Source organism: Rhinatrema bivittatum, chromosome 9 (assembly GCF_901001135.1).
Source record: "Rhinatrema bivittatum chromosome 9, aRhiBiv1.1, whole genome shotgun sequence".
In the NCBI taxonomy this organism is placed as follows: Eukaryota; Metazoa; Chordata; class Amphibia; order Gymnophiona; family Rhinatrematidae; genus Rhinatrema; species Rhinatrema bivittatum.
Genome location: NC_042623.1, coordinates 54739688 through 54751543, shown reverse-complemented (window position 1 = coordinate 54751543; position 11856 = coordinate 54739688). Strand labels below are relative to the sequence as shown.

The following is an 11856-nucleotide window of genomic DNA, read 5'->3' as shown; positions in this document are numbered from 1 at the left end:
AGGGAATGAGTGGAGGAGAGATAAAGGAGATCAAGATGAGGAAGAAGGAAGGGGGAGAAACAGGATCAGGAGAGGGAAGGATGAGTCACAAACACCTCTTCTTTCAATGCTGATCTCTTCCTTCACACCCCTCTGTTTCATTCACAGCTCCTCCAATCACCTCACACTCTGCACCCCCTCCTCCAGTCCCTCACTCACACCTCAGCATCTCCAGTCTCCTCACTCACACTCCATCCACCCCCTCTGATCCGCTCACTCACTCTTTCCCCATCCCCTCTCTCTCCTCCCCACATCCCATCTGATCACCCCTCATTCACGCTCCCTTCTCCATCCTCTCACGTTTGCACCCATCGGGCAGAATAACATAATGCACCAGCCTCTTGTTGACCAGTGGCCATTTTGAAAAGCCAGAGCCTCGGGGCAAGAGCAACTGGGGATTGATTCTGCCCCTGGAAGACTCCCGACGGGATAAGACCTAGACTAAAGGGGTAGGGCAAGGTCAAACCACAGGGGACCCTACGTTTAAGGCGGTTTGGTGGGCGGGAGGAGGAGACCATTTCTTTCATTTTGTTTTTCAGTTTTCAAGGAATTTTGGGGGGATTTTTTTTCATTTGGGATGAACAAAATAAATTGAAATAAGAAATGAAACAGAAAAAAACAACTGGTTAGCTGCAGCTGAATATCTGGACAAGTTTAACCAGATCAAATTAACCAGTTAACTTCGCTGCTCAGTGGATCTTTCAATATCTACCCCAAGAAAGGTCCCCCATGTGCTAAAAAATGAAGCAGCAACAATGACTGTACATAGTACAACTGCTTATTGAGTATTATATAATAAATGATTCAACTCGCACATAATAAACTATACAATGGTATTCAGGTGACATCCATTTGGTTTAGACGTCTTTCGGGGTAGAAAAGCCATTGCATCAGAGGATATGAAAAACCTTCAAAGGCAGTAACCAGAGTGACAAGCCAGTCGCTGACAGCTGGGGTTGCTGTTATGTTAGACCTCTGAGCACATTCACATTTCTGCGCAAAATGATTACAAACCAGTCGCTGATCAGTTTTGAGAAGGGGTTTGCATTTGGGAAAGGCAGCTGCTGCCAGGGAAGCTGCTCTTGTGGCATTTCCTTAACTGGTCTTCTTTGTTTGAAACTAAAGACTAGTGCTAGGGTGAGGACTTCAAGCTGACTGGTGTTTGGTTAGAGCAGGAGGACTCCTCCACTGTCAGCTACTGCAACCCGTAAGTTTCCAAGGACTCATTTCGTATTCAACAACAGCAATCACAACCACCATCTTATCTTTCTGTACCTTTAAATCGAATTATTTTCCTACCCCTTACATGCTGATTTTTCATTGCTGCCTGAAAACAAGGGTGTTGTGTGGCAAACGTCTCCAGAAAAATCCAGTTTTAGATTTGTTCAGCAGGTAGATTATTTTCAGACACCAAGCCAGCAAAATCTTGGCCACAGACACCATGGTGGCTATTTTGAAGCCAACCCGTGGAATAGTCACATTCATTTTCAATCTTTATTTCTATATGAAAAATACCTGGCTTTTTCCATTAACACACACCTAGGCTGAGGCACACCCTCATTGTGATGCTGCTTGAAGTATTCAGGCAGTATGCTGTCCAGATCAGAATTCTGAGGCCCATGCAATGTTTTGCATTTATCAGTTCCTATTATGGAGTCACTTTTAGCATAAAGCTTTCTGTGCCCTTAAATCAGTGGTTCTCAAACCAGTCCTTGGGGGACACCTAGCCAGTTCGGTTTTCAGGATCTCCACAATGAATATGCATGAGACAGATTTGCATGCAATGCCTCTATTCTATGCAAATCTATCTAATGCATATTAATTGTGGATACCTGGAAGCCCGATTGGCTAGGTGTGCATCAAGGATTAGGTTAAGAACTACTGCCTTAAATCATAGATTGTTTTTAACTCTTGCTGGAATCCAGCAATGCTTGCTCCGTGATCAAGTTTTTTGAGCACCTCCCCTTTCTGCCTGATGGGCACATACCTCTTCCTTTTCACTGCAGGACGTGATATTCCAACACCTTTCTCTGAAGCACAAATGTCCTTGGATAGCGGGCCCCAACACTTACCATCAAGTTCTTTTCATCCACTATTATCACTGCCAGTCGCTCTAAAAAAGGTGAGGAAAGCTGTTGATCAGCCATGGCTGCATCTGTAAACAATTAATTTTTCAGCAAGGCACGATAAAACTGAGGCGCAGTGCCAGTTTTCAGATAGCAGATGTTTTCTTGTGCGATGGGGACCCTAAAACAGTCTTGGTCCCTAGAGATTTGTCTCTGGGAGAATAGTAAGGAACGTCACTTAATCTCTACCTGTGGGTTATGGTGATAAGTCAAGTGATCAGAGCGTGAATAGTGATTCTCCTTGCAGGGGTCTACTCAGTCTAGCAAGGGCCAAATATGGGAGACCAGTGAACCACTGCTGGGCTCCTGGGTGCTGTCCCGTGGCAACCTGGGAGGATTATGAAATACGTTGTGTACAGATGGAACTATGATTGAGAAGAATTCTGTGAGTGATTATGGATACCAAACCTCATCTGCACTGAGGAAGAGTGGGAAGTATTTTTTTTTTTTACTATTTGAGCGATTAGGAGGAACAGTGTTTTGTTGTTGATATTGATGTTGTTAAGCCAGCACTTTGACCCTGTGAACCCTGATTTAAAAAATGAGTTTTAATGTCAATCCCTGACTGCCGGAAGCCCCTGAAAATAAAAGGTTTTTTGGTGACGGTACCTTTGAGTGCGACCCTCCTATATCTCAAGCTATGAGTCCAAAAGAGGCCTCTGTTAGTTCATGGAGGAAGCTGGGGAGCAGTCAGAGGGGTCAGAAGAGGGCAGAGAAGTGTTTTGGGGAATTTTCTCTAGTCAGCTTGAGAAATACAGCCTTGCCTCTGTGCCAGGTGCACTACCCCGTCTGCTTGGTCACTGTTTTGTTTTTTGAACCCACGTAGAGCTGGTGCTTATCTCACAAGCAGGCATCAGGCTCTCTCTCATTTCACATGCCCTGAAAGGGATCTTACATTCAGACAGCCCATGATTTTTACGGATAAAACGAGTTTCTGGATAATGTACCTTTCGCTATAAGGTTCCCATTGATTTTAGTCAATGTGAACTTTAATTGGATAATGTGAACGTTAGCCATTGGATTTTCAGTTACTCTTCACATTATCCTGCTGTTCACTTTTATCCATAACACACGCATGTTGTATATCGCAATATTTTTCCTTGGCATGACGCTATAATTAGCTTGTTGAACCTTTATAAAATGATTTCATAAGTAGTTAATACGTATATAGTTCAGAAAGACAAACATTTTAGATTAGGACAGATTCCATTTGCAGAGAAAAAGATAATGAATATGAAACAAAGATATTCAAACACATTTCTAATAACATTGGGAGAGGGACTCTTTAAGAATAATGGTTACAACATGTGTGACGTATCCTTGGAAAAGAAAGAGAAACCTTTGCAGTTCTGAGGTATGGTTAAAAATATTTGTTGCTCTATTTGCCCCAGGAAAAAGAGGACTTTGGAAGCTGTGATAACTTTTATTTTGTCATTGCTAGTGCCCTCAGAGTATCCTTGCCTTGAGGTATTGATGGAATTCTCACCCAAGAAGTGGATGTTTCACTAATGAGATTTTTTTTTCCCAGTAGTCTTACTTTTTGATTTGTATGTAGAGTAGCTCATTTATGGACAGAGGGGAGGGCATCCACTGGGTCCATTGTTGAAGGACGAAGGTCCTACGTAAACAGACTACACAAGACGTCGGTGAAGAGACAATCCACCTCCATGTCTGGCAGGAAAAACAGGCAGCCTCTCCGCCTTCTCCCATGCTCAGTGTAACCTTTTCTCTCCTGCTGATCAATAATCTAAAGGCCCGGAGTCGTCAGTTGAGGGGGTTTCTTCAGAATACAAATTTTATATGTTAAGGTTAGAGTGCCCCTTATGTGCCTCTCTGTAGAGATTCTTGCAATGGAAATATGCCAAAATGTGTTTTATGAACAAAGCTCTTAAAAGTGCACAGAGTTAAGCAATCTAGCAAAGGCCTTAAAAAAGTGAATATTATCATGCCTATTGATTATGGTCTCAATGGTCAAGGCCACTCTGAAATCTTGATGCTCCAGTAAAAGTTAATCAAAGTTAATTATTACAACTCAGCATATGATAAAAGGTTGACACATGCATATATGGAAGGCTGCAAGGTGAAGAAACTGCAGATATTCCTTGCCCTGCCTCTACGACACCTATGAGATGCTGCTCTGTTAGGAAATCCTTGGCTAGGGCAAGTTTCTGAAGGATTACTCCGAAGATACAACAGGTACTTTTCTGCTCATGCTCTTTATTCCGGCTATGCTTAATAATTCTCAGTGCAAAAAAATCTCTAAATAGAGCTTACTAAACCACTGAGAACAAGGATTCATTTTGTTTATATATTTTTACTCAACTATTTTTCAAATAAGTAATATAATGAAGACATAAAAAGGATATATGTGAACCTATTTAACTTGTACTGTATCTAGATAAGTATATATAAATACCTATCTCCTAGCACATGCATAACATTAATTGGTGTACGTGAACTGTTTTTGTTCATACAAATATTACAGTTTTACCAATTGACATAAATCGATCAGGTCTAATGCGACAAGTATGACAAATAGTTTTTACAAATGCTAATAAAATATAAAAGGTATCTTGAGATTATATGAGGGGAAATACTGAATAAGCACAGTGTTCAGTTTTTCTCCAGCAGTTAGGGATATAGATCTATTGCATGCAGATAACGCCATATGTTCTTCCCGTGATAACAGCGTCATAAAAATTATTTATTTATTTAAAATATTTCTAGACCATTTATCAACCTTACTCAATGTGTAAGACCTAAGCTGCACACTATTTATTTCCAGGAGCTTCTTTTGCTGAAAACAAACGACAGGGATACAAAAGTGCTTCTACTCTAAACAATACATCTGGACGCAATGATTGAACCAATCGGGAATCAGTATGTTGTGGCCAGGCCAGTGTATTCAGAAAACCTGTTTGATGAAGAGCATCAAAAAGTGCACAGATACCATAAAACATTTTGGGATCACCTAAGGCTGTATTTTAGGTAAGCACTCCTATTGTAAAGGCTGATAATAGACTGCTTATGATTTATCCCCAGTCTTTAACATTTTGGTTTATATTTCCTAAAATGTCAACTTAAGTTTAGTTGTATCACGGGATCAATAGCCTTATAATTATAACATATGACTCAAGGCACAATAAGTTTTAGAAAAGGCAATAGTAGGCAGAGATTGAAATCAGGCCTTGATCCATGCACAAGTCTACTAGGCTGCTTAAATTTTAGAGGTGGCAAAATCCCTGCCTCACTCCGAACTTCCAACAAACTGCCAATCCCGCCCCGGATTTCTGAGCCTTTCCCTCCCTCCGCCCTTCCATCTTCCTCCGGACTTCAGGAGCTCCGCTCCAGCGACTGCATCACCACATTGCAATCAGCGCAGCGATTAAGTCACTATCGGGCCCCGCCCCCTGCAGACTTCCATGCAGGGGGTGGGGTCTGTGACTGAAAGCTGACTTAGTCCCCGCACTCATGGCACACTGATGATACTGTCACTTGAGTGGAGCCCTTGAGGTCTGGGAGGGTGTCGGGGGAGAGAAGAATTCAGATTCCTGTGGGGACGAGTGGGGGGAGCAGTGTGCCATCAGCACTAACACTAGGAGCAGCATCAGCCAAAATCCATCACTGACTGAAACGTTCCATTTTCAGCACTTTTGCTGGATTCATTGAATTATGCCATAATTGCTCTCAAAAATGTTTTTCTTTTTGTGAGGGTGCATAGCATTATATTTTAACACTATGCACTCCAAAGCAGGGTTTCATTTTCATCAAAGTTCTGAATCAGTAAGCGAGAAGTGCTTGTAAATAATATATAGCTATGAGGTTGGTTAAGTTGAAAAAATGACCAGGGGGTTCTTCAGATACAGCTTTTATCTTATAGACTGCTACCTCTACATGATCATCTAGAGGAAGGTGCGAAAAAACCCCACAATGTGCCTCTTTAACCAGTTACCGAGCAGAGTTATCTCAGGGCCAATTGGTGGCAAGTTGTTTTATGGCCGTAAAGCATTATGGCTGTAAAACAACTTTTACAGCCATAAAATTTGCTTTATGGTCATAATGGTTTACAAAAGTCCAAAAGTAATGCTTTTAGAATATTATAATATCACCAACAAAAAATCTTAAATGATAATGACTATCATACTAGGCATCAGCAGCTCTGCAGCTTGCAGTTTGCCTTCTGCATAATCATGATCATCTTGTAGATACCACAGTTGCTTGTTCATCCTAGATGGGAATTTAATGGGATTATAGTGAAGGTTAAACAGTGTTCTACCGAAAGGTGCCTGAGTCTTACCAGTAAAGAGACAGCTGCAATGTTCTATACGACGGGTCTTAAGCATTCTTTTTGTTCTTCCTTTATGATGAAGATAAATATGTAAATTTAAAGGTGGGATTTGTTGTTGGTCCAAATGCTTTATAGCCATATTGTTTAATAGCCAAAAAACTTGGTGATGGCAGGCCCTGAGACTGGTGCCCCTTTTTTTCCCCCTGTTCACATTTACATACGATACAGCAAGTACATGCATACTCTCAAGGCTTATAAAATAGCATATGGGCATGTACATACAAATTACACATGTGTGTGCTACTTTTATGCTCACAACCCCTGCGTAACTCTTTGAAAATTCCCTCATAAATGAAACAAATCTCAGACACCCTTCCACCCCTGAATTAACAACAACAAAAAAAACTAAATGAAATGTTTCCCCTCTGCACATCCCAATAAGAAACAGGAGATCAACCATACACTCAGAAACCTTATTGTAGAGGTCTCAAGGAATGCTAGAAATTTATGTAGATCTACTTTTGGGATCTACTGGGCACTTATGACCCTAACTAGCCATTGCTGGAGACAGGATGCTGGTCTCGATGGACCTTGACCTGACCCAGCATGGCATTTCTTATGTTCTTAGATCAGGGTTCCTCTTTTTCCCTTTCATGATAACCTGGAACCTTAGTATGGATTTTGTCTCAACTGTGCAATTTTGTGCTGTCATTTTGTAACATAAAGACAGTCAGCAAATCTGCGTTTGTAATACATCAATTTTTAAAACTTGTATGCTCACCTTGAAAATAACCCCACCAAAACTACTTCCATACAACTGCATCTGCTAATCTGTACAGAGAAGATTTTCAGGGAAATTTAGGTGAACACTTTTGAAAATCCAAAAAGTATATGTGTAAGCACAAAGCTCTTCCAAGTCCACCCCCAGGAATGCCTCCATTCGGTCTGGGTAAATTTACCTTGATCTCATCTTGAATATTGTGTGCCATTTTGGTCACCACATCTCAAGAAAGATATAGCAGAATTAGAAAAGATACAGAAAAGGGCAATCAAAATGATAAAGGGGATGGAAGGAGTCCCCTATGAGGAAAGGCTAAAGAGCTTAGGGCTCTTCAGCCTGGAGAAGAGACAGCTTGGAGAAGAGGCCTATAGTGAACCGCTCTGGCCAGATCTGGTATCTGTTGAGCGGTATAAAAGAAATGAGAAATAAAATAATGAGTGGAGTGAAACGAGTAAACGTTAATTGGTTGTTTACTCTTTCAAAAAGTACAATGATTAGGGGACACACAATGAAGTTACTAGGCGATACATTTAAAATGAATAAGATAAAATATTTTATGTACTCAATGGTGTTATTTAGGAGTTAGCAGTCTGCTAGGGAGTTAGCAATCTGATGTCATTTAGGAGAGATGTGGGTGGATCCTTGGACCAGTGGCAGATGACCACGCCCCCGGGGGAAGATCCCGAGAGGGCCCACCGATCAGGCTCAGAGTATGGAGACAGACACACACTAGTTCTTTTATTAGACAGTATACTGAACCACCAGAGGTGGCAGTAGTGAGCTGGAATGCCCGGCTGGGCTGTAGTCCCTTAGATACTGGAACAGCGATCCCTGGAGGCTGAGCTGTAGAGAAACTGAAATATAGTGAGTAGGCAGGGTATGCAGAGTTCATGTACCGAACCTGATGGTAACACTCACACAATGTCTCATAGAAGCCCAAGAGCTGGAATGAAGGAGGCCCTTGAGGAGCGAGTACCTGGTTCCAGGGAAAGCTCTGAGAGAGTGCTGGTAACTCACAGATGTAGTAGGCAACGATGACTTCCAGGAAGAAGTGAATACGGAGCAAGTCTGGGAACGTGGGCTCTCGAGGACCAAGTACTGGTTCCAGACTGTCACCTGAAAAACAAAGGAGAGAGCGAGGCCCCCGAGGAGCGGGTATCCCTGGTAAGTCCGAGGAGGCAGAGTAGCTTAGGTAGTGTTACCCTTGCTAACTCGATCTGTTAGCAAATTCTAAGACCTTGGGCTTAACCTAAAAGATCTTGGGCTTAACCTAAAAAAACAGATCAACGCCATCCTCAAAGAAGGTTTCTTCAAACTCAGTATCCTGAAGAAACTCAAACCCCTCCTCCACTATCACGATTTCCGTACTGTCGTCCAAGCTACCCTCTCCTCAAAGCTCGACTATTGTAATGCCCTTCTCCTCGGCCTACCCTCATCCACCATCAAACCCCTACAGATGTTCCAAAATGCCATTGCCAGGGTTATCACCAACTCACGGAAAGCCGATCACATCACCCCTATACTCAAAGAACTCCACTGGCTCCCCATCGCATCCCGTATCCTCTTTAAAATCCTTACTGTAATACACAAATCCATCCACTCGCACAACTCTAACTGGCTTGACAAACCCTTCTGTCCCATACGCTCTGATCGACCCATTCGATCTATCAACAAAGGTACTCTCTCTATTCCCCCATTAAAAAAAGCCCACCTCTCCACTACTAGGGATCATGCACTATCCATTGCAGGACCCAAACAATGGAACACCCTCCCCACCTCGCTCAGGCTTGAGCTATGCTACTCCAAATTCAGAAAAAAACTTAAGACATGGCTCTTCCAACAAGCCTACCCAGACTAATCTTCACCACCACCCCCCCTCCTGACCATCCTTCACCTTACCTGTACCTTTGTATATAGACCCCTGTAAGTAACCTGCTTAAGCCTTCTGTATATACCTGTAAATAGCCTGTTCCTCTTGTTAATTGCTTTAATTCCTACCTTCCTGCTCTATGTATATTCCTCCCTGTTTCCCCTCCCCGTTGATTGTAATTTCAGCCTATTAGTTACAATGTGAACCGGTATGATGTATGCTCACTAATGCCGGTATATAAAAGTTTCAAATAAATAAATAAATAAATAAATAAATAAATAAGACCTTATATATCCATCGCGGGTGACGTCATCTCAGGGGGACGCCCCTGAGGTTCGCGCCATTGCCGGTACTTCAGTTGGGGCTGCGCCACGCGTGTGCCCCTAGGCCTACAGGAAACATGGCGGGTTGCAGCATCTAGCCAGTCTGGGGACGCCGGAGGACTTCAGCAGAAGGACACCGCAGCAGCCAATCTTCCCGCGGTTGAAGAGGGAGTCACCAAAGAGGTAAGGAGGGCGGAGAGAGGGCGTCGGGAACCAACGGACACAACAGTACCCCCCTTCAAAGGGCGATTTCCTCTTCGGGTACCAGGCTTAGGTTTTGAAGGATGCGCGAGGTGGAACTGACAAAGCATCTCTTTATCCAGGCTATTGGTCTGAGGCTCCCAAGAGATCACTTCGGGGCCGAAACCTTCCCACTTTAGAAGGTATTCGAAAGTCTCGCCTCTTTTATGAACATCCAGAATCTCTGTGATTTTGAGTTCTAATTCATCTTCTGTATTGATGATAAGTGAGTCTTGAGATATAGAAGATAGTTCACTAGGAGTTGTATCATCTTCGCCTTGAGATACTGAAGCACATTCACTGGTTAGTGTATTGTCTTCGTCTTGAGATATTGCAGAACATTCACTGGGTATCTTATCATCTACCTTTTCCCCAAAGCAAATGCCCGCACCAGCTGGCGACTCTGATGGTTGAGTAAAGTCCTTCTCGAGATTCTCTTCCATATTTTCCGACGTTGCTTTATTCTCAAAAGCTGTGAGAAAGTACACCTGTCCTTTCGGAGGCTCAGCTTTAGACTTCTGTCGTATGGCACAGTCATAAGGCTCCAGTGGAGGAAGAATATCAACTACTTCTTTGGAGAAGATATCCCTGAAGGGGGTGTACTGGAGCGGCAGGCCCGGTACTGCTGGAGTCGCAGGCATACCAATAATAGGCTATATCTCCTTAAGGCATTTCCCATGACATTCTGGGCCCCAGTGGGAGAGATCCAGAGATGCCCAGTCAAATTGGGGTTGGTGTACTTGCAACCAGGGTAACCCCAGGACGATAGGGTGCACAGCCTTTTCCAGTACGAAGAAGGAGAGCGATTCCGTATGAAGAGCTCCAGTGTGGAGAGTAACTGATTCAGTGTGGCAAGTCACATCTCCCGGTAAGGGCTCTCCATGAATGGAGGATAATCGTAGTGGGTTTTTCAACTTGATGAGGGGGGATCCTCAAATATTCCCCTAGACTTCTGAGAATGAAGTTGCCTCCTGTCCCCGAGTCCACCAGGGCAGGAGTCTCAACCATGACTGGTCCGTAGGTCAAGGAGACTGGGAGAGAGAGCGTAAGAGAGGGCGCAGTAAGACCTAAGAATAGTCCTCCTGTAGGACTTTGGCCCATCCGTGCTTTCGGACGAATGTACCAATAGAGACATCGTGGCCGGGCTGACCACAGTACATGCAAAGGCCGCGCTTCTTCCGAAATCTTCTCTCCTTTGAAGTCAAGCGTCCATGACCAAGTTGCATAGGTTCATCTGTACCAGCAGTAGGGATTACTGGAACCATCCGAGGTATAGAGACAGCACTGGCCTGTTTCAACCCGGGTAACACCCTAGGCCGGAGTTTCTTCACCTTGTCCTGGAGTCGTTGATCAATCCGCGTGGCCAAGGCTATTAATTCGTCCAGCGAGTCAGGTGTTTGGTGAGCAAACAGCTTGTCCTTTAAATGGTTATCCAGGTCTCTGCAAAAGAGAGTCTTGAGACATCTAGGGTCCCAGCGGAGTTCTGCCACAAGAGTTTTGAACTCTATAGCGAATTCAGCCAATGATCTGTTGCCTTGCTTCAAATCCACTAAAGCAGAACCGGCTACAGAAGTTCAAGCAGGGTCATCAAAAATGGATTTAAATAAGTCCATAAATCCTTCTATGTCCTGCAAAATGGAGTCCTTGCGTTCCCACAAGGTAGATGCCCAAGACAGGGCTCTACCATCCAGGTATGAAAGGATGTAGGTAGTCTTGGAGAGAGCTGTAGGAAATAGAGACTGCTGTAAGGCAAAGTGCATGCAGCACTGGTTCAAAAAGCCCCGGGACTTCTGGATTTCTCCAGAAAAGCGGATTGGAGTCGCCAGTGGTACAGCAGTCTCAAAGTTACCTCCGGTGACTGACCTTCTTGGTTGGAGGCTGTGCCTTGAACCGTATGTGTGTATAGCTGATGAAATGCTGCAGTAAGTTTCTCCAAGGCGTCTTGCTGCTCCACAATGTGCTGGGCCTGGCCCGGTATGGCCTGCAAGGCATTAAGTTGTGCTGGATCCATGGAGTTAGCAATCTGTTATTATTTAGGAGTTAGCAGTCTGCTAGGGCAGGGGTCCCCAACCACCGGTCCGTGGACCAGGACCAGACCGTTGGGGGTTTTTTGCCGGTCCGCGGTGCCGCCAAGCATCGGTAGATGTGTCGCGTGCTCCCGGTCTCTCCTGCCGCTCTTCCTTCCCTGC

At 43.9% G+C, this 11856-nt stretch overlaps 1 protein-coding gene across 2 annotated transcripts in view; it reads left to right on the top strand.

Annotated features, from left to right (window-relative positions):
- Positions 1–4959: 4959 nt before the first annotated feature.
- Positions 4960–11856, top strand: part of SLC26A3 (solute carrier family 26 member 3) — a 52424-nt gene continuing 45527 nt past the window's right edge. For both annotated transcript variants that reach the window (XM_029615710.1, XM_029615709.1), the window contains exon 1: positions 4960–5153. In XM_029615710.1, coding sequence (XP_029471570.1) covers positions 5023–5153 — 131 coding nt within the window. In that variant the 5' untranslated portion in view covers positions 4960–5022. The remainder of the gene's footprint in view (positions 5154–11856) is intronic.